The sequence below is a fragment of the Homalodisca vitripennis genome, chromosome 2 (genome assembly GCF_021130785.1).
Source record: "Homalodisca vitripennis isolate AUS2020 chromosome 2, UT_GWSS_2.1, whole genome shotgun sequence".
Lineage (NCBI taxonomy): Eukaryota > Metazoa > Arthropoda > Insecta > Hemiptera > Cicadellidae > Homalodisca > Homalodisca vitripennis.
In genome coordinates this window covers 138,056,643-138,084,630 of record NC_060208.1, presented here as the reverse complement: position 1 = coordinate 138,084,630, position 27,988 = coordinate 138,056,643, and the positions used below count along the sequence as shown (strand labels likewise).

Genomic DNA, 27,988 nt, shown 5'->3' with positions numbered 1-27,988 from the left:
TACAGTAAAAAAATTTATTTTGATTTTCCGTTTTGTACATAAATACTTAGTCATACAAAAGTACACTTAAATATCAGTTACACTTAATTTAAATTGAGGAGAAGTATAAATAAAAGTCTTTTAACTCTCTAGAATGCCACTTAAAACGTTCACCCGACAACTTATATCCGAGCCGACTTTTTCAGCACCGGTTTTTTCTAGCATGATGTTCCGGGCCCATGTCCAAGGGAACTCAGCAGGTATATCAGGCGAGGCATTGTTCCGATCGTGTTCAGCGTTTTTAACGTAGTGCTGTGACCTGGACCTGATGAGTTCAGTGGTCATGTCGGGTTCTCCCAGCTGCAGGTCATTGGGGCCAGTCTCGCCTTGTGTACTCTCGATGTGTTCGGTTTCGCTGTCGTCTGGTTCTGGCTCGAACTCGCCTTCTTCAGACTCCTGCGTGTCGACAGCCGGCTCAGCACTAGTTGTCGGACTGAAAGTGGAAGGTGGCGATGGCGGGGAGGTGGTGGTGGGAGCAGGGGTGGGGGTTATACTCACAGCCGCAGTTGGTGATGGGGGCGACGTCACTTTTATTCTGTTTCTGAAACAATTAAAGCAATTTTTTTGTGAATTTCATAATGTTTTTAAGTATTATGTATTTTTTAATGTTTCTCATAATAGTAGGTTGTCTTAAATGCATTTATATGTCTATATTTCAATTAGAAGATGAGTGTTTGTACTTTGCATATTATATAGTTTTCCTGTGCGATAAAAAGTGCTACAATTTATGATCTGACTGAGTTTTTTAGTATTCATGAAGTAAATTTCTAGTTTTCCATTTCTTCCTGTTTATTCTTATTTCTTTCTTCTTATTTACTATACTAAAAATGAAAATAAATATTTTTTATTATTTATTTATTTTGATGTTTTAACTGTATAATATTTTAATGTTTTAAATTATATAACATTGTAATATTTTTAATTGTATAATATTTTAATGTTTTAATTGTATAATATTTTAATGTTTTTAACTTTCTAGATAGGTGCTAATATTATAGGTTATAGTTTTATTTACAATTGTACAGTCCATTTTAAATAGTTTGTAATAGGGATTGATCAGGATGTTGTTTAGTACCTAAGTTTATTCTGTTGTATCATTTATGAAATTATATTATTTATTATGTATGAAGATAGGTGGAAGAGAGAAATTCTTGGCAACTTTTGGTAAAGATGTTTATATGTTGGATTAATAATATTGCCTCCAGACTATACCACTTAGGTGTATATTTGTCTTTGCTGATGCATTTTTGTAAGATGGCAATAAACATATATTATTATTATTATTATTATATATTAAAACAAAGGATATAATATACGAGTATTATTATAAATTCATTGTATAATCAAGGTAATGTGCCTTACTCTCCACCTTTGAAGCTGACTGATATTTGTCATTTACTGTAACAGAGTTGCTGACATCTACAACTGCTCAGTTACTAGTCATAATAAATCATTTCAAAAATACAAGAAATATGTGAATTAAATAAAACTAAAACAGTGCAGTGTTCCTCTCGTTATGGGTACAAAACTTTCCTTCGGTGAATGCATATATTTTTAAAATTTCATACCCCATAAAAGGTTAAAGTTAAACGTTATAATTCTCTATTTATATTATTAGATCCAAACTTATTTCCAATAGTTAAAAAATTACTTTCATTAGTTTAAATGGCTGAATAACATAAAATTACATAATAGTAACATAACGTACATAAAATAGATTAAGATCTACGGTAGTTATTGTGTTCAAAATTATTCCTGTAACGTTGTATTCTAATTAAAATTTGGGACACCCACTATCTGGAGATACCAAAATATTCCTTCCAGCTCAGTCGGAAGAAAGATAGATTTCACTTTTGGCTGTCGTCTCTAAATATCAAATTGAAGATCCATTATTCGTTTAGATGTTTAAATCACATAACACTGATGGGACAACTCTCAATATTAGTATGTTAATATAATCGTAACACTTTCAAACATTTAGAAAGTCCATAACCTTGAAAACCTTACAAGCAAAAAGTTTTATAAACATATAAATTTATATTTTGTAAGAACATGGACTTGATTCAGTTACAATTAACCTTACATTGTGCTTGTAAACATATTCACTTATAGAAGTTGAATTGAATACTTCTATAACTTTAATAGGTCACCATCTTGGAATATTAAAAGTTATAAAAAAATAATGAGTATAATGTTGCTTGAAATTGCTAGACAATTTTAAGAAAAGTCTCAATTTTGATTTATGTTATGAATTACCTGAGATGAAAATTGTCTCAAATGCAAATTACCATTATATCATGAAACCTTTTATTGCTTAAGACTGGCTGTAAGCAACACACACACACACACACACACACACACACACACACGCGCGCACGCACACACACACACACACACACACACAGCGCGCGCGCGCACACACACACATATATATATATAAGTGTGTGTGTGTGTGTGTGTGTGTGTGTGTGTGTGCGCGCGTGCGCATGTGTGTGTATAATTAATTACCACTGTGTTAAATAGAAGAAACCAAAGAACCATTTTTCACTTCTTTATTTCGTGGGATTTAGTAACCCGTCTTCAGGAATTTTAATATATATATATATATATTATATATATATATATATATATAAAATGTTTCATTGTAGTAATTCTGGATTCTGAGGGTCATGATCAGAGAAAATGCAAAAAATTTCCCAGAAATTCCATTATGAGGGTGATTGCAATGGATAGATTTATATGATATCTAATACATATGACAGTACTTGCTCATAGCTTGGATAAGTTATGACTTCACTAAACAGTCTTACCCAAAACAAATTTTCTATTTTCATGGTTTTCTTTCTTATTCTTTAAAAAAATGTAACCAACAAATTGCCAATATAGACCTAAATCGTTTTAAAGTTTTTTGATCTCTTGTAACATTTTCAGATAGCAGGTGCATAAAGTTTTAGGTTGTATACATTGTGGGAATAATGTGAACACAATAACTGCCATAATTCTCAATAGATTCAGACTAAACTTTGTGCAGCAAAAATTCAAACTCAACATAGACCAAAACAATACATTTTTTAAAATACTTTATGTAATAATAAACAAATTTTATTCTTTCACTTAATAAATTAAATATCTCTTTAAGGTTTCAAAGTACATAAAGTGGAAGCAATAAATTGATAACTGCAAATTTCAAATTGATTGTTTATGGTTCTAAAAATTTGATGGCAATAGAATTTGTTGTGAAATATTTTTAGCTGTACTTGGTTAACAGTCAATACTGACAATAGTCTAAGGTGGTGCCAGGGAGAGGGAAGGAGGGAGGGTGTGGCGGAGCTATGCTACAAAGCGTGCTGTGGTGTGGCGGGGGCGTGCAGCTCACCTCTTACCCCTGAGCTGGCGACACGGGGATGGAGCCGTAGTTATAGTAGTAACACCGTGTCTGCTCACAGATGAAGTCCCTAATCTTTGTGCAATCGTCTTTGTCCCAGTACATATCAGGCGAGCGCAGCAGGATGCAGCCATCTGATGTGTCATTATCTTTCCTGTCAGAACAGAATAATTGGAAAAATATGATTTACTGAACTCTTCAGTGTGGCTTTTTCCAAATATTTAAAATTTTGCTCATAAATGTAGCCAAACAACCTTAATATGTTCAAAAATGCCAATACAGGATTCAGGAGATTTTTCGACACAATTCCATAACATCTATATGAAAATAAACTATTGTTTATTTTTTAGTATGAGGCTTCCATCTAATGAATATTCCACAAGAGCTGTAAACATTATTAATTTTTTAACTCAGTGGACCATGTAGGCAGACTGCTTGTAGGGCCAGGGTACCTGATCATTAAAGCAATAGACCAGCTGAAGATTTTATTGAAATTTTTACTTTGACGCCTTTATAATTCTTTTTTGTGTAAATAAAGAACTTATGATTTTCACATTGAAATAATTAGAAAATATTTTACTAAATAGTATTCAGTTTACTTTCTAAATAGAGAATTGATTTGCCTGAAGAGGTGCTTGCAATAGTACGAATAAAACTAATTAATATGGATTATCATGTTATATGGAAAAATCCAAATTAGCTTTGAGTAATTTATTTTACAAGCTTTATAAATATTGCAATCAGTAAATTAATTAAATATCTGAGGAAAGTTTCTTGACAATAAATGATCATCAGGTGACTAACATACCTGGGCTCCACTGCGCTCAGTTGTCGTGCCATCGGCACCTCATACTCTTCTTCGTTCTCAGAACGCCGCATGTAGTCAAAGGTGGCATTAAAAGGTAACCCTGTGCTCATCCAGATCATCATGTCAGTCCCGAGTCTGTTGCCCGACGTCCAAAAATCGTACTTGTTGTATCCTATAAACACACTAATGTAAAGTTCTTGTTTACCAAAGAAGGCACTACTATATTGGAAATGACTGTTTAGTTTTTGGTCAGTGATAAAATTCTTACCATTCGTACGTATTAATTCGTGGGGAAAGAAGAGTTCAACATATAAAGTTATTTTTAATGCAGCGAAGAATGTACTTTTAACATATTTCCATCAAAGCCCACAATCAAACATTTATATAAATAAATGTTTTTGCTTTGTGTTAGAGTTGTCTCTTTAAAACAATGTTTCTTATAGTTGTCACTTCTCTTTTGCTTTGCTCAGTTTTTATTGTTATAATGTGCCAACCACAAAACGTTCTTCTATGATTTTCTCAGTGTGTTGTAATGAATTATTATATTAGCTCCATCTATATTATGTGTTGTAGTGTTTAACACGTATCAGATACAAGTGTAATGTATAACATCCCACAATCTTGGAACAGTCGTGTTTGTACTCCATGTAAAACCTGAAGATACCTTTGGCACTGTTCACTGCGATATTAATGAATGATGTTGCTAAAAGTATAGCTGGCTATGTAAAAAGTTACACCTCATTATTCTCGTACTCATCCCTTACAATAGGATTAATGATTCTTGCATGTGAGTTGTTATCTAAATTAAACACGGTTGCCAGCACTGCTGGTGACAGGATTAGTCCACCTACTGCTTCTTTCCATCCTATCAGTGCCATCAAAAGTTACAGGTCCTTTCTGAGAAAGGAATGTGCTTATTCATTGGATTTTTAAGTGTCATCTTTAGAACAGTATATATACCAATTTAAAATCCTTTGCTTTTCTTCAGTAAACACCTTTTAGATGCTGAAGAGAGCATACAAAGAGGATACAGTGAAAGAAACTGCTTTATAGCAAAATCATTTTTATGAAGGTTGAAGAACATTAAAGATGATCTTGCGGGTTGTACCATTTCCACTTTCACTGCATAATGACAATGCCAATTGAATCAATGGGCACAGATATTGATGATCTTGCCTGGAAACTGTAATATTGTCAATACCAACTTAAAATGCTGTGAATTCACAACAATATAAATGATGTTGTAAATGTATTTTTTCTACATGATGATTTGAACTTGTATCCTTTTAGCATACAGAGTTGTAGTTATCATGTATACATGGTTTACATTGGTAATTAAGATGACTAATTCTTGAAGAAAATTGTGAGAGGTACATATGGTACTTTCTTTATAACCTTCACACAAAACTCTTCACTCATTGCTGTAAAGATGACATTTAAAAATCCAATGAATAAAAAGTCTTTTGTTAAAACAATTAGCAGTTTTCGACAGTAGTAATTGAAAGAAACTGCAGATAGCTTGTTACATTCAATGGGACTGTTGCTAACTGCATTTTCCCTTCAGCTACAACACCTCCAATAAAGCCTAATGTAGGTAACGATTCCAGAAAATTTTAGTCTACCTCTTACATTGGAACAACTCTAAATACAGGCCTGTCATTATGTATGTAGTAGTAAAATTTTGTAGATACTTAAAATTTGTCTTCTATTATATCTGAGCCAATAACCTATTTCCAGGTGACTAGTCTTCTGACCCTCTGAGCAAAAGTTTGTTTGAACACTCCAGTACAGCTTTAGAGATATGCTTAAGAAAATGATTTACTGATCTTCTTACCAGGCTTTTCATCCTTTAGGAACATGAGCCAAGCCCTTTACAGGGAGACCAACATGATCTAATATCTACTGCTTAAAATATTACCTGTAGTATTTTGCCTATATTTCAAACACAAAGATGAGTATTTATCATTTTTATAATCATATAGTAATGGAATATTGATATGCTGAGAAATTGTCAATTCCATTATGATTAGGTATTTTACATTATCATAGAGATGTTAAGGGCATTTCAGGTGGCGATCTTAGTGTTAATTTTAAAAGTCACAGAGAATCTTTCATTTATCACTCACCTTGTTAACAATGGACAGTACATTATTGATTCGGATGTGAAACATGTTTCTCCCTTTTAATAAACTGAATTTTAGTGACAACATTTCTTGAATGCCCTTAATTCTTGTATTAGCTTCATTACTTACTTCTAGAGTATTCCTTTGGAGTTTATTTATGGTGTCAATTTTATATTCATAATCTTACTGTGGTACTCAGCATTATTAATTACTACTTACTATTCTAATGTTAAAAAAAGTCCACGACTACTATAGAATTTTATATTTATTTGATAACAATGAATCTAAGGGTAACATATATAATTGTCAATAAATATACAAGAGTTATGTCCGTACCAAAAACAAAGGAAGTACCAAAAACCAATTATATGTTATGATTGTAAGTATTGGGAATAACAATGTATGTAGTTTTATGATATGTTTAATTCAAGAATTACAGTATTTAACTTTGTGTTTAAGAATGTAAAAGATATGAATAATTCAAAATAGTACAATATCTTAGATGTAAACATTAATTTTCATAAATATATTATAAAAACAAATTAATGTCTTTCAATAAAGATAACAAATTCTTACATTATTGTCAATTCAAGTTAAATGAGAAGAAGGGTAAATCCAAACGTTTCTTTGGCAAGAGGTCAGCCAAGCCATTGGGCGACACAATGAAATGGCAAATCTCCAAGTCATGGAGGGCTTGATTGATGTTTTCATACAGAACCTTGCGCACTGTGTCTGTGATCACGGTCAGGTATGTTTCGCATGCCCAGTTAATCAGCTCCTGGTAGAAGACTGGCTGGACCTCCATGAGTGACATCTGTACAGTGTAATTGTTGGCGATCTTGATGTTGAGATCGGTCAGCTCGAACGTGCATTCCTCTGCCATCGTCAGGTGGAGGTCCATCTTGACTAGGTTCTCTTTGATGATGACATTGAGGCTGCCAGACTGTGCTGTACCATTGACATTGACATTGTAGTTGTTGTAAAAGTACGACATTGTAGACATTCTCATGAGGGCCACCAGTTTCATGTCATCGTCGTCCGTGCGGATCAGGAATGCATCTCCCTTCGCGTTCAATAGAGTCTAGTCCCCGGAAGCCACCATCTCTAGCCTTGATTGTACCGCTGGGCTTGGCAATTCCTGGTTTAAATGTAATGTCAAGGTCCTGTATCGGAATGACTTCCTGCTGGTGGCTTCTTACTATCTGTCGGGTTCTCTCCAGGACCAGATCTGTTATATCATTGATTTCCTCCGTGTATGTGAGCGGCAGCGCGCTTGATAGTGCTGACTTGATTAGCAAAAAATTGCAGATCACTGTGAGCAACATTTTTGATATCTATTGCCTGCAAAACAAAAGTAAAACTTGTGGATTCATGTTGCAAGTGGACATGTTTAAATTAAAAGTTACATGTTTAAAACTTATTTATTTTTTAAATTGCTATTTTGAGTACTAAGACAAAAACCTATTTTTTTAAATGTCTGTAGTAATTTCTTGTAATAATTGTGTATGCCTAAACGTAAAAATTACTTAATTTATGTGATAGTAAAATTTAGTTTTCAATTTTAATAATGGAATATGTAACAACGTACAGTATTTTTATTTATATGATTTAGTTCATTTTAACCTTAAGACATTTGAGTATAAAAATTTAAAATAGCAAATTAAAATACTAGACAAATATAGAGGAAAAGATAACTGAGAAATTGAACTTTTAAATTTTAATATACTCGTAACGGTAAATGCATTATTAATTGTAAGGAGCCCCTTATTGAATTATCCAAGAATAATTTAATTCATGATGTAATTATAAATTAATTTAAACAAATAATGTGTATTCAGATTACAATAGTAAATATTTATGGTTAATAGCACATAAAACATTCAAACAACCAATTACAATCATTAATTTTTGTTCGTTAAATCTAATTGCAATTTTAAGCAATCATATTATATTTATTGAATTTTTACAACTTTAAACTATATTTATTATGAAAACACCAGTACATTTAATAATTATCTACTTAGATCACACATGTTGTTAAATAATTGTTTTTACTTACATACAAAATGGCAATTATACACTTGTCAAGTGAGTGCTACCAAGAAAGTATCTTGGCAGCAAATCCTGTCTGACAGTTTGTATCTGTGGACAATGTTTCTCTTTCTACTATTAATTTAATGAAACAGTTGAGTCATTCACTATCTTGACAATCTTGATAGTGTGATGATATAAGAGTATTGTAAACAAAGAATTATTGGTGTGCTGTCAATGTTGTAGAATGTGTTCTCTTGTTATTGGTATAGGCCTTATTAATTTTAATCATCTTGAATATATTGTTTTATCGATTGGTTGCAAGAGTTTTAAGTGTCCTGTAAATTAAATATAACTTGAATCACATTAGCAAAGAGGATTATTTGATAAAATGGACAATTTACATTTAAAATAGATTATGAGTAAGTTTTAATTTTCCATCACAACTTCTGCTCTTTTATTTTATATTTTGTAAGTGTATTTACGTATGTAATTTGTACAGTAATGCCGGTTTATTATTTATACTTAGGATACATTGTACATACAAAAAAATTCATTTTATTGAATTTTAGTATGTTGAAGATTGTGAGTGTGTTAAATAAGTATTATTAAACATTGTTAGATGCGTTGTATTATATGTATAGTTGTTTAATGTTTAAATGTATAACAGTGATTTTAACATTGATTTTGTTACAATTATGTTTTGATACTTTTATTGCACATAAAAATTCTTTGTTCATTATCAACCATTTTACTGAATTTTCAACTAACACAGAGTATAAATTTTAGTATATAACATTTGATTTATATAGGGTTGTTTTTAGTTTTATACCAGAGATGTTAACATTCTTTACGTTCATTTAAAATATTACTGAAGAATTTTTATGTTTATTTGTTGAATCATGTTTTGTAGTACTCTATATGTTGTCAGTAGTTTAACAATTATTATCAATGTTTTATTAATAGAAGGAAAAGACGGTTCTTTTCTCCAATTGGTTCCTTTTAAGATATCACCACACGCGATTCGGACAGTACCCAACACCGAAGAACTCAATGAATTTGTGGATCGGATGTTGAAGTCAGTGAAACATGTATCGAGCAGTCACAGTCCAATATTGATTAATGGTTTGTATAAGCATTTTGCAAGATGGGTTTATAACCAAAGTATTTCGGGGATCTTCCAAACAAACGGTGGGATTATGTGGAACTTTACAAATATGTCCAGAATTGGAGATGCGTACATTTACACAAACGAAGAAGATAACGTTCAAGTTGTGGCAAAGTTTCAAATGCCTCCACTTCGCTTCAGGTACCATCGCTATGACCTAATCTTTGGGAAGTTGTATGAGACAGGGAGTGTTGATGCGGCTGTCGATATACACAGCGTGGATGTAAGTTTCACAGTAAATGTGAAGCAGAATATCTCGATACCGCCTCTGTTCGTGTGCCGAGGCGAAGTGGATGACTGGTCGCTAAGAGTCGGACAGGTTCACTACACACTCCCGGGACTTAAGGGAAACCCAACCTTCCTCACCACAGTGTATGGCTGGCTCACTGACCACTTTGTGTCCAATGTCCAACCACAGCTGGAGACCCTTCTGTCACTGTACCTTGAGACCGCTATTGCACGAGACGATCTCATATGTTCCCTCCTTGTGCTCTGCAATTCTTGCTCATATTATGCTGCTGATTATTGATCGTTTTCAGTTTGAACGGATTTCAATCTCTGTGTAATTTGGTTTATTAGTTATCATCAATGTCTGTGATCAAAATCTAATAAAGTAACAGATAAAATACAAATAATGTTACATATACTGTCGAAGAGACTTGGCTGGCCACATATAGGACAAGTGTATTGCTTTAGATATCTCGTGTATTGCAGGCACTAGTTTTGGTTTGATCAAGAATAGCCTCAGATTTGCATGATCGATTTTACAAACACGTTTTATACTAACAACTTATTTTTAAAAAGGTTTTGAAAAGTCTAGGTTTTATCTACTGGCTTAGTGACTATATATTTTTTGTAAAACCTAAGTACTCATACGCTCGTATATTACAAGATGTAAGATTTTAAATTGATATTTGTATGTTCAGTTAGTGTCAAAACTCCTCTCATGAACTAGTTAGTACCCAAGACATTCAGAGGCATGCAAAAAGTATATTTTTCAATATAAACTAATAACATGATAAATTTATTTACATAAAAATTTCATTTCTTTCTCTGTATTTAACATAGAATCATATTCTCAACATTTTTCTCATTTAGAATCGACATTAATGTGCAGTTGATAAGTATTAGTGTAGGTAATAAATAATCTTCTCTTATGTAGATATGTAGTGATACATTCCATAATAACTGTGAGACAACATTTACACCATTAAAGCTGCTGATAGGTAGACTTACCTTTAATACATGTAGAAAACAAACACAAGCAGTCAATGGTTATTATCAATAATATCAATTTGTGGCCATATAGAAGATAAAATTATAAAAATCTTCTTTGACATGGATTATTTTCAGACATTACCACCAAGAAGAAATTCCGTTACCTTCAATATCCTTCCATCACAAAAAAACAAATTTAACTATATACATGGGTTGTTACACAACACAGTTTTAGCAACGATTACTTGCTTGACTTACCAGCATTTATCAGGTACTGCATGATGGCGTCTGCCTTCTCCTTGGTCTCGAAGCTGGCCAACTGCAGGCCGATGGAGCGACAGTACTGGTAGGCCAGGAAGTAGTTGAGCTCTGGAGAGTAGGGGTTCATCCTGCTAATGAAGTACTGCGTTCCATCCAGCTGTATTGTTGTGATTCTCTGGCCTGCAATAAATAGGACGATTTACACTTAGAAACAAATTTATTATTATTTCTTTTTATACATTGAGGAACTGTTTTTCAAACAATGTTCCAACTGAATGCATCAGAATTATCAATCACACTACTTGCAGTTTTGTAGGTTTATAGTTATTTAGGGAATTTATAGTTATATAGAAATTTTAAAATTATAGAATTAGTCGAAAACTTTAAATATTTATTTTTAGTTACTCATTTCATTTATTCATCTGTAGGTTATTTAAAGCAGATGAGATGAAATTTGGTATTGAAAAAAACTGATAATTCTAAAGTTTTTGCATAGAAACCATTAGTAAAATATTTCCTAGACATGTTTTGAATTACATTTCTTTCAGATAGTTTGTAGTAGTTGATTTGACTATTTAAGTCAAACTTAGAACAAAGGAAAAGCATTTAAACTATTTTGCAATCATAATTAAATCTGCAGATACATTTATGACCTGAGATTAAAGATTCTTCACCAGTTTTAGTTTGTGGCAATCAAGACATATGAAAATGTGGATTTTTGACCATCGGTTGTTTTGACTTTTTACTTCAAATATGTCATAGAAGTTGTTTTTAAATTTGTCATCCTTTTATTGTAAGAAACAACAATTTTACGGGCTGATTGTAACATGTTTTCATTTATTTAAGTATATGAATAATAATTATTTATTTAAAATCTATGTTTCTTTTATTTAATTAGAAATTATTTGTATGCCATTTACTGTGTTATTAGTTTCTTCTCTCTTTAAGCAAAGATAGAGGATTAAGCAAGACAATGACATTTTATCAATAATACAGAGACATACTATATTAATAACTCTATGTTTAGGAAAGTCAATTTAAATAATTAGCAGTGGAATCAGGGAGAGAAAATCAGATTTAGAGAAGAGGAGAGTTGTTAGTTACGCAGTGTGCTTGCTGTTCTACCATACACTGTAATATAAGCGATATGATGAATGGGTTGAATGCCTCAACGACTATTAGGTCTTCTCTCCTTCCACAGACTCATTAGTAATCTCTTGTGCATGCTTTCATAACCACAGGCAAATGTTTGGAAACATGCTCTGAACTCTTGCTAACAGCAAGTGCTTAGAGATGTCAGCAAGTGTAAAAATTAACTAAAGTGGTTTAAACGATTTAGTGCTGAATGTTCTATATTGTGTGATGTATCGGATAAAATGTTGCATAATTGGAATTTAGACACGAAAATGTAATCTTGACGGAATATATTGTGTACAATTTTATGTAAAAATAGAAATTTTTCATTACTATATCATTATAAAACATTTATTTTGTATCCTTGATATTTATTTGATTTATTTAATCTAATTCTGTATTAGATTATATAAAAATGATATTCAATATTAGATAGAACTTATACACAATATTGCAGTTGTCCTCATGGTAGCACTTACGGAAAATGTAGCTTCACCAAACGTGACCCCTAGAGCCTAAAATCAACCCCTACAACATGCAGCTTTTGGAAATGATAACTGTCCAAAGAAACACAAAACCAGTCAAAACTTGGTACAAAAATGTATTGTACATATTATATAACAGCTAAGTTCATTGACCGCCTTTGTATACCATTTATTTACAATATGGCAACCGTTTAAACTTTTTGAATTTCACAACTTAGTGATTTAAGAACCTAGAGAAAACATAAAATGTTCTGGAATTTTTATACAATTTCTAAACTGATTGTAATAAAAAATTTTTTACTCAAACGGTTTTTGAGATATCGTTTAGAAGTAGGAATAAATTCCAGTTGTAACATAACAGATCTACTTCTGACTGAGCCGTAACAAAAATTTTTAATAACGTTTTAAAATAGTATTTTATGCAGATGTTACACTATGACAAGTATAAATTACTACGTTAAAGTGAATTAGAATGCTTCTAGAAACGAAGAGCATCACTGTGCATAACTTGGAGGAAAAGCAGCATGCACACAATTGACTCAGTTGAAAAGAAAGTTTGTCGTGCAGATAGCTGCTGAAACAGTTACAGATACGGTGAGGACAAACATAATGCGAGAAGACAAGAAGGCTCGCGCAGAACAAACAGGAAGAACAAACGTATCTATACAGATAACCGAGGAGGTGCAGACAGTAAACGTGATGGAAGTTTTGTTCCTTTCTTGGCCGTTTCGAAATTGGAAAGAGGTTTCATTTGAACACAGGAAACAAGAAGTGATGAACTCAATCGAGTGCACTCGGGTTGAGATACGTCTTGAGAGTCACCTGCGTGGCGGGATGAGTGTGTGAGAACGCGAGTTGGTGGTGCCGACAAATCATTTAGTGCAGTCAACGAAGCGTGCGGGCGGGAACCACGACAGGTTGTCGACGGCCGTTGGTACTCACCGAGTGTCTGCACTCGCGTTCAAGAATGTTTGTATTTACTTCTGCGTCGGTAAGAGTTAAGGAATCTGGTCAAGTTGTGTAATGTTGTTTTTTTTTCCTAAGGGAATTTCGATTATTTATTTGACTTTGCGAATCTGCAGTAACTCAAACAACAAGACGGTACCAGCTAATATGAGAATTGTATAGAGATGTAGATAGAAGACCGTCTTATGATTTCAACAATTTCGAAACTTCAGATGTGTATGATAATGATACGGGCAACTTTTTTACTTCCTTATAATTTCTCCTGCGTTTGAGTGAGATGCAGTTTTGTTTTACCACTGAATATGTTAAAATGTCTTTGTACAATTTGGAATTGATAGGATAGGAAAACAAGCAAAGGCACATTAACAGTTATAGCGTTGCCGTGAGTATTTGTATATAGAATAATAGATATGGACGGATAATTATAGAGGTGTTTCGGTCTTTGTTCTTACATTGTACTGCTTACATAAAAACTGATGATGGAGTTCTCCAGTTGTATTAGGAATGTACTTTTTATCGGTGTCGATACTAATGGTTGCTACATTAGAAATTAGGCGCCATCGCCTTGTGTAGTGCGTGCGTATATGTCTCGTGTGTCTTTGTGGTGAACATCTGCGTGTAGGTAATGAATGGAAGTGGTGAAGAGCTGTGTAATGAATAGACAAGAGACAGTGCATGTGGTTAGCCGAGGCTCTGTTACACAATTGGAATCAAAGGGATACAAACAAAGGTAGTATAATACTGTATACACAGAACCCCTTCAACGTGTGTACCGTCTCCTGTCGGCTGTATAACACAAAGTTACCTATATAAACTTGCGCCACGGAAAGGAAAGCTCAGAGACTTGTGTGGTGGGTCAATTATTAAGTGATGTTCCTACTTGTACACTTAAGGATGTAATCAGCAAGATGAGAGTCCAGAGAAATAGTACCACTGAATCTCAATGGTATAAAATGAAATTACTGCATAAAACTATGGACTTATCTTTGGAACCATATCGATAAGAGGTTATCTTTACTTGGTAGGAAAGAGAGTGAATGTATAACACGCCTTGCGATGAATTGACGCATTCGCTAAATCAGAAAAATGATATAGACTGAATATTTAAAGTCGAGTGAACTGACAACCCTGATTTGTGCTATTGTCAAATAATTTTAGTCTGTGGTTTTAACAGAGTTCGCCTTCAACAAAGCAATGACAATCTTGGCTGAAAAACGTTCAGAAACCGTTGTCCATCGAAGAATGCGGAATCATTCCTATCAGTATAAGATGTTGCGATTTTGTTAATAGTAATATAGACAAAGCCTATGAAGATTTGAATAAAGTTGTTGACGAAATGCTAATTTCAACCCGATACCGTTCATAGCTGTCAACAAATTTATACTGGATTGATAATAGTTGTCAAAGAATAAATGTTGTGTTAAGTTTATACTTATCTAGAGCGTGTGTATTGGGTTGATATGAATAGTTAAGATAATTATTGCCAAGAGCATGTGTACTAGGATAGTCAAGAGGCTTTCTAGTTCCTTGATTCTATATAATGGTCTTAACCCCACAGAATTTACTTTCATTTTGGGAAAAATAAGCAGTGCTTTTTGTGGTACTGTGTTACAATCCATTCTGACCAGTTCAGTAGAGGATTCTTTAAGTTTGTATCCTTCACAAAACAGTAGATATTACAGTAGAAACCGGTTCCAGATTCCGTCAAATCCAGCTTACTTGTTATATTCCTATAACAGTGTGTAGCGTAACTCGGCAGCAGAGGTAAATTTACGTTTATTCGTGAAAATAGTATAGGGTTTTGAGCGCGACCTCCTAACGCCACTATGCCTTTTTGGGCCAGATTCGCTACTCCAATGAAGTTGATTCTACCGTTGCTTAGAAGCATATTGTTAGAAGAAACTTGACTGAATGGCCAATTTAGACTGTTTTAATTGTGATTTTCGTGCTGTTAATTAGATTATTACGAGTATCCGATGTTTTCCGTACCTAGCCCGTTTGCTGCTACGTCAGTTCGGATAATCTGGATGCACGGATAACAGATTTTGTCCAGTGAACCCCGTTTCTCCTGGCCTGTCTGACTGACACGTGCCCGCCGCACCGCACCGCATGTCACCGGCCGACGCCAAGGATGGAGAGCGACAGCAAGTGTACGTACTCCGGCACAGAGATCACGTACTCGGTCGTTGTTCGTTGACCTCTGCCTTCCTTCCTTCCTGCGGCCTGCGGTACATGTCCTCACTTCTTCCTTCTTCACACCGTGCACTTAGTCACCGCATTGTGTTTCCTGCGCTTTTAGTATATTCTGAACTGTTTCATTAAATTGTTGTACGTTAGCTTTCGGGGTTCAGTATATAGAGAGTGCTTAAATAAGTATTAATACCGATTTGAAAGTGCAGTTGTTTATATCGAAGCAGACGTTTTTGTGAATGTTATTTCGAAAATACATAGACAGATTCAGTGCGTTGTACACAATAGTATATTAGAGTATATATTTTTTTTTTTTAAATACAATCCTTGTAATTTTTTATAATAGAAATATAGTCGTTTTAAAATTGCGGTTCAATATTTATAAGTTTTATTTCAAGTAGCTTTGAAAACATTCTGTTATAGAGGGAAAGCTGTTTAGACTTGGAAGTCGTGCTGATCACACAATCCCTTTATAGGATGTGCTTTTGAATCGACAGTACCTTGTTATTGTAACAAACTTAGTAGTTGAGCTCATGGTTTAATAGAACACGTTGATTTTTAAGTACTGCAGTATTTTAATCTCGTATAAATTAATACTGTAACGATGATATGTGAAACAAAAAAAGGGTAGTAAATATCTTACTGCATATTTGTATTACAGCTACTGAATTGTGTATATACGATACATGCTGCTTTATGGAGCAATAAGTTATATTTGTGAAAATTTGTCCCAATATATATATATATATATATATATATATATATATATATATATATATCTGGCAAATGTTTGGACTACTTTTCGGTTATGTGTGGACCACTTTCCAATACAGTTACTTTGTTGATGATATCATTTTACTTCACCTAATCTGATCAAGATTAAATAACAGAATTGGCAACAATGAGGTAGGCCTATACTCGCATAAAAATCTAATGGTGTGTGTGTGTGTGTGTGTGTGTGTGTGTGTGTGTGTGTGTGTGTGTGTGTGTGTGTGTTTTCGTTCGTCTGTGTTACTCAATCACGTAAAAACTACTGGCCCGATTGTATTGAAATTTTACATGGACATTCTTAGGGTCCCTTGTTATCGGCATATTCCCATTTCGAAAATCCCTCCGGGCTACGCTTCACAAAACTTCCCTTTTTTGCTTAATTAGCAGAAAGTAAACGTGTTTTTGTAATCAACTGTCGTTGTAAACATTATAATTTGACAACACAATAAAATGTTAATTAGTTTAATTACTCGTACCATTTTAAATTTCGTTAAGTGTATAGCTTTAAAGCATGGAGTAAGCTTAAAAGTAACAAAACTTGTTATTTAAACCTTTTCTATATTCACTATTCATCACAGAGGTTATCCAGTTAATAAAACTAGAAGCATTAGTAAAATACACCTTTAACTGATAATTTTATCACTGTAATAATATGTGCCTAAAATATGTCTAAATCGGTTTCAAAATTACATAGAGTCCTCGTCCATTCTCATACATCGTTAGTGCGTTAGCTGAAAAGCTAAGGACTTCGGCTTTAGGATCCCTTCATACTGGGCTAAAATAGTACAATTGTTTGTTACTGAAAATTGTTGGAGTCGCAGAATAATGAAGTGAAATGCAAATTAGTTTACAGGTTCTTTCATTAACCGTTTCACTTTCCGACTTCAGTCCCCAAAAGTGCTCTTTAAATCCAAATCTAAAATGGATCAGGAGATTAGAATATCGTAAAGTGACTGTCACTTATCGTCGGATTGTTTGTAATGTTGTTCAACAAGCACATGTTCGTTGCGTACTTTCAAAATGAAGTTGCCTGTGAGGATGTGGGTGGCTGCTTGTATGATGTAAAAACGGATTTGTGTTTTCAATTCACCAAAGGTTCCCTCTGTAAACGAATTTCAAGAACTGTTTTCTGTATATTGTGGGGGGGGGGGGGATTACTCGGTATTCGAGATTGAACGCATAGCGAGAGTTAAACTGATGCTGATGAGATGTTTGCTAATTCTTGCCATGTTTAGTTCGTTTCAAGTACAACACATTTTGTATACTCCATCTACATACTAGAAACCCGAAATCCGTTGTATACGGTCAGTTAACACGTTCATTCATTATGAAAGTCGGCCAGAAAGGAGTAAAAATGACTTCGATTAGGTGTCAACCATTGAGTCGCAACAGTGAAAGAACCGACCTATAATGAACTTTAGGGACAGTCGATTGAGAGCAGATGGAGTAAACGGCGCGAGTAACTGGCGTGGCGCGCACATTGGTCACGAGTTGCGCAACTCGCTCAGCATGCGCCCCCGCGCACAGGAGTGTCGGCAGGCGCACAATGTGACACTAACTACCGAAAGTGTTATACGACAGCCGTGTTTTGTCTTGAGGAAGAGTCCAGGGAGAGTGACACACGCGACCCGGCCACTCCGCTCTTACGGTATAATTACGCGCTGGTATGTGCTTTCCACATTTCTTGCGGAAGTGGTGTTCTATTGTGCACTGCCTGATTTTTAGCGACAAATGTATGTCCAGAACTACAAAGCAGTTGGATCCTTTATTTTAGAACAGTTGAACAAATAATGTTCTTTAATTTTTCATATTACATTCGTAATGTATGATTATGAATACGTATGAGGTTTTTAATGGCCAGGCAAGATACATTTATCTAAAAATTTTCCATCAATTCCTTTTCTTTAATTTATTTGATATAAATTACACAAACATCAGGTATAACCTTTGTATTATACTAGTTGTATAACTAGTATAATCAAAGGCGTAACTCGAATATTAAGAATCCAATTATTAGTCGTTTGTTCGTTGTTTAAAGTTTGATATTGATTGTAGCAGGTTTGAAAGAATAATAGGATTTCGGACATTTTCCATCGTTATATGTTGATATATTACAATATGTCATCAATCGGTTTATTACCTAATATCCGAACTGAAAGTTGAACTTGAATTTTTGTAAGCTATTGTTACATTGGTAACCACACATGGGTTTGAATAGTGTTAAATACAGTATAACTAACAAACAATAACACTAGTAAGAGTGTCATAATAAAAACAAACGTATCTTCTGTATTTATTATACAATACACAGAGCTAGTGCCTCCTACAATTGTTTTTACGGGTATAAACTGAAACAAAGGTGTGAGAGGAAAAGACTGAAACACGAGTTTCTTGATGTAAGTTCATAATTACCTATAATGAGCATACAACGTGAATTTTTAACTAAAATATTTGGATGAGGAGTCTCGATGGTAACCATGTGACATAATGTTGGAAAACGGATGCTATCTGCAAGTCCAGTGTATTTGTCAGCGTTTTCTTTAACAAAGTGTTTAATTAATTTTGCTAGATTGCTCATTTTAGTTTGAACTCATTTAAGATTATTTTAACTTGTTTCACCAACCAGTTCAACTGTAATCGGTTTTACACAACTTATTGGACATTTTGTAGAATTTGAGTAATTTTTAATTTTACTATCTGACATTAATGATTAAAAATGGTACAAACTCGCACGCGATATATAATTAGTGTCAAATACTATTGCCCAATGAGTTTCTATTTATTGTTATTTTATATAAACGCGCTCTTTGGACGTTAACATGATCTAATTTGTTGTGATTATTGTTTAAAATATTTATGAATACAAACATCAAAATAAAACATTGAATCATTTTTAAAATGTTTATGTTTTATATTTATGGATTTGAAAGTAGAAAGTAATAATTTTAATGTACGCAAGTTGTGAACACACTTTGACTTTTGTTTACTGAGAATTTATAGAATATATATAAAATGATGTCAACGTAATGTAAATTATGGGACAAGAGATAATCGTTTTGATGTTATTAACAAAAAGTTAACACAGCCCACAAAACAAAGCAGTTCTTTAAGATATTCTGAGAGATATAGAGTTAAGACGAATTGTCTCATACAATAAAAGTGTTATAGGCAGTTGTTCATTGTGCGGCTTTATTCACAGCTGCAAGTCACCCCGTGAGTTGCTAAATTCTACTTGCGAAAGTACAACCGATAAACTATTTATCACAAGAAGGAACTCCTGCAAACAGTATGCAATTTAATGAAAAGTCAAGGATAAGCATTTATGATAAGGGAATTCCAGCATTTTAAACTTTTTGTATTTTATATTCAGGGAATTACAAGTTAAAAATGCTTTCTCTCATTTTAATATCCATCATTACCACATTTAGATTATTTTTTTTTAGTTTCTATGTAAGATTGAAAAATGCAATCTTAACTGTCATGGCACTGCTTCATTAAGTCTTCATACAGAACTTAATTATTACGTAATTTGTGAATGTAGAGTAACTTGTTACAACACCACATTTTAGCAGTATGTGAACAAAACCAGGGATTTAGCTGTACAAGTGAAACTATCTGTAACACTGGAATATTAAGATAAAACAGAAAACTTTATTAGTTTAGCACTTTTTAAAATATATTGTGGTTTAATTATTTCATTGATACTCGCCCACGCTAATTTAAATGCTTTCTTAACTCGCACATGATTACCCTGAAGTTAAATTTTAAGTTGCTTCATATTAATTACAAAGTACGCCTTATAAGTTTTCAAAGCGTGTTATGTGGTTTTAGGCATCTTGTCTACGATCTATATTAATTGCTCTTCTACGGTTTGTTGAGTATTTGAGAGGAACAGGGGAAGAGGTTTGATCCGAGGTAGAACGAACATTAATTTGCAATGAGCACACAAAATACACTTTCTTTGTAAATTAAGAAGAACGTCAACATCCTAATCATCGCTCAAGTGAAAATCTTCGATCAGGCTGATCAAAACCTGACAATGTGATAAGTGTTTTTGTGCAGTTTGTTGAATTTTAATCAACGTTGATTTGTACGTATAGTACGTGATGCACGTAAATCTCCTGTAATTATTTAACAGCTTGGTCAAGCTTGATATTTCAAACTCGCCATTTGATTACATTATTAAATTCATGTGGGGTGGTTCATTATCTGTGAATACTATGGATCCGTTGATATGCATTTAAATACATAGCCAAATAACTAAACCGTTTCTTTTTGCATATATTTATAATTTTCTTAGTAATTTTATAGTCAGTTGAAGATCTCAGTTAACACTTTTCAAATTTTTAATTATTTAGCTTCAGTAGTACAATTCTATGCAAACTCCGATTTTCCAGTTACAATGCTTTAATGTAATGTAGATTTGTGTTGTTTGTTTAAAGTTGCGTACTCCATGTTTTAACTGTTTAGGTGTAATTGTTTAGTGTTTTTTTATAGATCAAACTTAGTGTTTATTGTGTGTACCATTTGTTATATTTTATAATCTAAAGTAATTTTTATAACGTAATTACAGAACGTAATTTAAAAAGTTTCAGTTACAACATACACATGTTTACTTCAGTTCAATTCCTTAGTTAATGCATCTATGCAGTGATTTGCATCTATGTTTGTTATGTCAATAAATAAAAAACATAAGCATAATTAATAGCATAAAGCGGATTGCTAATTTATAAAGCATATAATTCAGTATATTATAGTGGCATATAGAATGCATATAAATTCGAAAAAGTTGATATTTTAGTTTAATGACAATAAGTAACAAGAAAATGCTGAAACACATTAACAACATGAGAGGTTCAGGTGTCAAGTTACGGTAATAGTTATGGGGAGTGTGACAGGGTTTATTAAAGAAGCATACATCTAACATGCGAGCATAGTGTAGACTACTTGTTTGAGATAAAAGTCAACTCGATAAGTTGAATTACCTGATTCAGGGCCTTACACTAATTGATGTAATGAATTTTTATTAATTAAGTAAATGAAATTAATTCTATAAATTGTTTCTCTTTAGACTTGTGCATAACTGAGCGTCTTAAATTGGCTATTTTTGTGGTGAACAAGTTTGAGTGATTATTTTCTCTCCAAACTCTGGCTTGATCAGTAAGCCTATAAATGTCATACTAAAAGCATTAATACACTGTTGGAAGTTGCTTTCACGTCTATCTACATTTCTATAGAAAGTGAAATAAATATTAGTTCTTGTAATTTAAGTGAAATACCAAAAACACGTAATATATACACTTGTGTTCTGCCGATTATTTCCACTATTATTAAGAGTTAATCTGGAAGCATTCATCAATAGAACATTAAGCATGAAATAATAATTTTGTTGAAAAATCAGTTGAAGCGACCTTTTCCCCCAAAAAATTAAAATAAATATCCGTAAACAACTGTAAGTACTCACTTATTGAATCATTTATGTCAATAAAAGGGAGCGACATAAATATTTAGAAAATTCAACCCATAATTTGTTTCCTTTATTTTGATTTGATGTACAAGTATGGCTCACCAAACGAACATAAAGCTTGTTATAATAATGAAGAGTAATGGTTATCACTCACCGGCGACTGCGGCAAGCAGAGGAAGGAGCGCGAGGGCGACGATCTGCGAGAGTGTGGAGGCGGCCATCTCACCTCTACCTGACCGTCTGCGGTACTGACTGCGGGGCAACTGAGCGAGGCGCAGACCCGCAGGTGCTTTTGTCCCCACAAACACTCCATTAGTCACGCTAGCTGCTGGCTCCGGCCACATGCGGCCCCCGGTCTGACGGGCAAACCGATTCGCCAAGGGCTGCTGTATAATCGCGAGATATCTCACCACGGGGAGTATTGTCCCGCCTCGTATTGCAGATACTAACAAGCGGATTAAGCCATCATCTAGGTAGACTCTATCTGAAGTCATTCAATTTTGGTGTTATAGTACTCGTTCGATTATGGAAATAAACCGAAGTGCTCTCGTTGCCCTAAAACAATTCTTAGAGTTTCCAGAGCTGTTGAGGTTTCCCAAATAATTGGTATTATGTTCAAAAGCAATATCGTTGTCAAACGGAATGTGGCAGGGGGAGACCTACGACACGGACAGTACGCGCCTCCTGTCTGCACGGTCGTTCAAATCTCGCACAGGTCCGCGACTTGGTTAGCCTCGTTATTGCCTCATAATCGTGTTCAGGCGCTAAAATTGGCAGGGTCTCCACAAAATGTTTGAGTGACAAAATAGTTGAGGTTTTTTCTACGATATTCCCTTCTAGGCCCAGACGCATTAACACTTTAGATTTCCTTTTGTTGACTACACATACATTTGTGATTCAACAGAAGTAAACCGTAATGCTGCTCAAATGTAAATTAAAAATATGTTTTGCTTGTTTATTGCGCTTAGAGACGAAGGGTTTTGCGTTACTTAACCTAGTATACACCTCATCAATCATACACTTTGGCAACCTATAATCAAATTCGATGTTGATGCTTGTATCCAAACTAAAGGAGTAGTTTCTGTTGTATGAGTAAACGACTGGTATTAAAATAGTTTGTTTTGTTCAGTTTTGACAATATGCCAAAAGCCAAACATGTCCGTCCCTCCTTTTAATATTCCAAATGTTAATTCTTGAAACATTTTCTGAATAAAATATCAAATACATGTATACCAAATGTCAAGTCAAGTCCTGCACTATTTCAATATTGTTGTGGTTTGTAGAGGTCCAACAAGTAGTGTAAAGGGGGGGGGGAGGGAGGGAATACTAACAAGCGGATAAAGCCATCATCTAGGCTCATTGCTACTCATAAATAAATACATGAGTAGCTCATGTAGCTCATTTTAGTTACTCATTGTTATAAATATAAATAAATTTTGTAAATAGTGATCATGAAGTAGTCAAATTTTACGTACTAAATATGATTATGTAAGTTGTATTCCATATCCAAGTCGCAAATACGTTTGGAATTTGTAGTGTTTTCGCATAATTCGAATAACAAAGCTATCCAGCTTTCTAATTCAACTATTAAACTGTTTATGAATTTAAGAGAATTGAAGAAAAAGTTAGGCAAAAATAATATAAGGAAATAAGCCAGGATAGAATAGATAGTAAGATGTTACAACAATTGTGTCTTTTATTCCACCTGAATCCCAAATTACACAAGTATTGTTGGTGGGAGAACTATTAGCCCCTCATAGTATCTATAAATCCAATGATAATCATTTCTCTGTTGTTCCGTCTTGCATTTCACCTAACAGTTAAAACTATGGCTTTGTCGGAGAGTCTTTCGAACAGATCGTCCTCAAACACGTTCTACAGGTTTGTGTGTGTCCACAGAAATACATCACAAGTATTTGTGGTGGAAACGGGAATTTTATTAGCAAAAGGTCACCACGACGCGAAGGCCTCTGTCATGACAAGTGGATTTACCACCCGGGTGTTGTATCAGTTTACGTGTGCCGCGACACCACCACATGACGACCTGGACCCCTGTTCCTGTCACATCTGAGCGACAGACGGCGGACCGCCCGTGGGATGTCCTCAGACACGGTGACCACGATGTCCCCGCCACATAACTCCTCGTGACTGTCACATTTTATCTATGTATGCATGCTCAAGCCATTGCTTCTGTGTAGGAAATCGTAATTCCATGTGCACTTTATCGTACTCCATTTTCACTCTGGCAAGGATGATTTGAGTGTGCAGTTTCCTCTTATACGTCCAAGTAGACAATGATATTGTACACGTTACAATACTAATTGTCAAAAGCAATACATTAATTTTTGCAACTTGTATTAAGTTTGGACCTCACCTCTTGGCTACTTAAGTGGATAAGTAGGGTTTTCAAATGACAACTAACAAGTCATAGTTGATGGAACTAACTAATAACCACCAGAGCTGAATGGGTTCCTCTGCATCGCCTGTCATCGCTTGTGTGGTAGTCGAGAGAGTTGAATTGGTTAGTACCGATGCTCTTCATTCATATATTTCATGTCTGTTATTTCTATCCTTATCTCTCATATTTATCCGCGGACGATGCTCTCACAATGTACATATTTTAAGGAAATGTCTTGTTTTAACGCAATGCTCTATTGTAATGATGGTAGAAATATTTCATCAACACCGTGTATACTACTGCCCATAGCTTCACTACTGCCTTCCATTCCAGGCCGCTCGACTCCACTGCACGTGTGAGCGGCTGGAGCTGGATAAACACTCTTATCAGTCGTTATCACTACTACGCCACGCCGCTGATAAGGAATACAAAGAGTCACTTGATATGGCCGATTTTTGTTGTGAATAATTATCATTCTTGGTCCTCTGGCACTTGGAATTGCATTATTCTTCTGGTTTGTTGAGTTCTGTAAGAGATTAGAACGTTAAAATCTTCCCCAATAAAACATAGCTCAGTCAGTTCATATTGTTTACAGCAGACCTGCCGAAACTTCTTGACGACCGACAGGTAGGCTAAACAGATAATATTACTGGATTGACTTTCATTTCCGGATTACAAATGATTGAAATTTGTAAACACGCTTTTGTGAATTCGCCTCGAATATAACATAAAACATAGTTGCAGTGACTAGTTAAACCTTCACTAACCTGCAGTAATAATATCGTGGACTGAGCGAAATGCAGTTTCAGTTTGCGTTTGTGGTGTTTAGCGCAGTAATTCGACTCCCAGAAAATTACCTATTTACTTGCCATTCACACAGAATGAACATATAAAGGAGGTTCCCAGCCTTCTTGCAACTTGACAAGTAATTTGTAGTGTGACGTCAAAGAAATAACTCGTGCATTCAATTAATTTACTTGTGCTTTGCTTGGACAATATCTAGTTTTTATTAAAACTAAATAGTAGCAATTGCAGTTGATTTTGAATTGTAGCAAACAAAATTGCGAGTTTTAGTGCTATTGTTTGGTACGAGCATTGAGTGAGAGTCACGGATCTTGTACGAAAACAACTTAATCAAGACTTTTAAAGAACTGTATAGTATCTGGTCTATTTTCCAGATGCCACGGGAATCATCATAAATGGAAATAGTTTTCCAAACGTGTTATGGGTTCTGCAAGATTTTTTGAGTGATTAATCCAAAAATGGTTTTCACAAGTTTGAAAATGTTATTCTCTCTTCATGGTCTAAAACATGTTGATAGTTATTAAGATCATAAATATCTTCAAGAACACTCTTGGTAGTTGGTTCCAGTGCACTTGAAAAATCATGAACCCATTATATGGGCTTATAACCCATTTCGCTGTGGATTTCGTTGTATTGAACTAGTTATGATATTTGTACCTGACAGTAAAACAATCGGCTAATTCACAGCTGTTGATTGCCCTGAACAACGAGAAATGTCAGTCACAAAAGCCTAGTTCTCAGGACCTAGACCCACTGCCTCCCTGTCAGTAGACAATTCGCCGGAAACAAGAACGTAATCGCAGTGGCACTGGAATTGATTGACAACTGCACTGACAATAATGTCCGTAGAAGACCTTGCATACAGCAGCTTGCTTTTATATTCAAAACTATGAATTGCAAATTTATACAAAAATTATAGTATTTTCGTAATTGGTAACTATTTTTCCAAACCAATTGGAAGTAATGATAATGTTAACAATTATAATATTAAGAATTACGAATATTATAATTGTTAACATATACTACGAATTGGTGTATAATATATATATATATATATATATATATATATATATATATATATATATATATATTGGTTATAATATTATGAACCACGAATATTGCTAAATTTATTAAAAATATTTAATTTAACTAGTTAGGTGTTTTATTATGCATTGACTGCCCGAAGATCGATCATTTCAGACGGAGAACTTCTGACTCGATTTAAATTTGAAGTAAGTAAGAATATTTTGTTACACTTGAACATTTTTTACAGTTGTATCGTAAGCGTCATGTGATATTAATAAATAAAAGACTGACCTAAGTTTGACAATATTTTCTGGTTGCATCCTTGTCATTTCACCATTCTACTGCTAAAATAATAAAATATCATTAGCAATTGTCTTTACCTTAAGTAACAATAATAAAATGTATAATTTTTAACAAACGTTATAAATAATAACTTTAAACTCATAAAATGTGTTTTAATTCAAAAGATATTTTTCATTCTTCCACATTAAATTTATTTTAAAAGCGCTTTCGCCGGTTAAGGCATCATCAGTTAGATCTAACCGATGATGCCTTAACCGGCGAAAGCGCTTTTAAAATAAATTTAATGCGGAAGAATGAAAAGTGTCTTTTGAATTAAAACCTACTCTCTTCCATCAAGAATTCAAAGCAGAAAATCATAAAATGTGGTTAAAAATTACAAGCGTAGTGTAATACCTATCTAAAATCTGACGATTTAAACTTTATATTAAATTTTGAAACTATAGCCTATTAGAGAAAGTGTATATTTAATAACGAGAATTTGAAGTTTCAGCAATATTTAATAAAGTTGTTATGTGTTCAACGCCACTTATCGCAATAATATCTAGACGATAGTAAAATTATTCACACATTTTACATGAGTATTCTGTAGTCTACAATTAACACACCCATTGTGGGAACGGTTGATTAAATACGAATGTTGAGTTTAGCTCCAGAATCATCCCCAAATGTGAGTTTTTTGTTCTATTTGAAATCGTGACTAAAACTTCGTAATCTATTCAATTGTGCACCTTATTTAATAATGAGAACACACTATGTGTCTCTGTTGTCGAAAATATGCAACACGAAAACACCTACTTTGCAACTCGACAACTCATCGTGGTGCCAAGAGTTCGGTCTTCTGGACCGCTCTAGACGAACGTGGACTCCACATTCCAGAAGTCACGTCTGTGACGGTGTCTGGTCTCAGATGCTTCACTAAGCGGAAGGTGACACGGAGCTAAATTAAACATTTGTGTTCTGTAATTTCGTTGACAATAACTTTTGTTTTGGGTTTTACCTTATTTTATCACGAATTACAGTGCAGACGAAAATTATTAGGTGTTTCACGTACTAGTTTCCACAAGAAACTATCACATTAGAACATGCCGGGATCTTGGAGGCCACGAAAATGCTGGGTACTGCGATTCTGTGTATCCTATATAGTCTTGAGGCAGCAGTTCGTTGAAAAATTGCCATACGTTGTTGTACCATTGTGGCGGGACTTCAATATATTATAAATTTTCTCCGAGAATTGGGTAAACCCAAGTTTGCAGCATCCAAAGAAAGCTCGTTCCAGCAAAATCATATCTACCTTTAGAAAAGAAAAGGCCAGCCATGGTTTTTTTTTATATAAAACGTTCATCTCTTTCATACTCGAAATTTTAGTCAGAAAAACGGTATTTTTGCATAAATTATCTTATTACTGGCATGG

The 27,988-nt window shown here is 34.0% G+C and overlaps 4 protein-coding genes across 7 annotated transcripts in view; 2 read left to right on the top strand and 2 right to left on the bottom strand.

The window, feature by feature from the left end:
- LOC124354793 lies at window positions 1-22,555 on the bottom strand. Of its 2 annotated transcripts, XM_046805507.1 has the most exons (5): window positions 22,201-22,555; window positions 11,031-11,213; window positions 4,233-4,404; window positions 3,423-3,578; window positions 1-580 (listed from the first exon to the last, which is right to left on the bottom strand). In XM_046805507.1, the coding sequence occupies exons 1-5, from the start codon at window positions 22,538-22,540 to the stop codon at window positions 121-123; spliced, it is 1,311 nt and encodes a 436-aa protein (XP_046661463.1). In that variant the 5' UTR covers window positions 22,541-22,555; the 3' UTR covers window positions 1-120. The 2 variants fall into 2 exon arrangements, with proteins under 2 accessions (XP_046661463.1, XP_046661464.1); XM_046805508.1 differs by lacking the exon at window positions 1-580 and having other exon boundaries at window positions 3,416-3,578.
- LOC124354792 overlaps window positions 1-27,988 on the top strand; it is a 170,007-nt gene that overhangs the window by 117,081 nt on the left and 24,938 nt on the right. The gene's annotated exons all lie outside the window — the stretch shown is intronic.
- On the bottom strand, window positions 6,759-8,566 carry LOC124354796. The gene is made up of 2 exons (XM_046805512.1): window positions 8,415-8,566; window positions 6,759-7,696 (listed from the first exon to the last, which is right to left on the bottom strand). Exon 2 carries the CDS (start codon window positions 7,380-7,382, stop codon window positions 6,939-6,941), a length of 444 nt encoding a protein of 147 aa, XP_046661468.1. The 5' UTR covers window positions 7,383-7,696; window positions 8,415-8,566; the 3' UTR covers window positions 6,759-6,938.
- Window positions 8,790-11,911, top strand: LOC124354795. Its single transcript, XM_046805511.1, has 2 exons — window positions 8,790-8,808; window positions 9,353-11,911. Exons 1-2 carry the CDS (start codon window positions 8,805-8,807, stop codon window positions 10,081-10,083), a joined length of 735 nt encoding a protein of 244 aa, XP_046661467.1. The 5' UTR covers window positions 8,790-8,804; the 3' UTR covers window positions 10,084-11,911.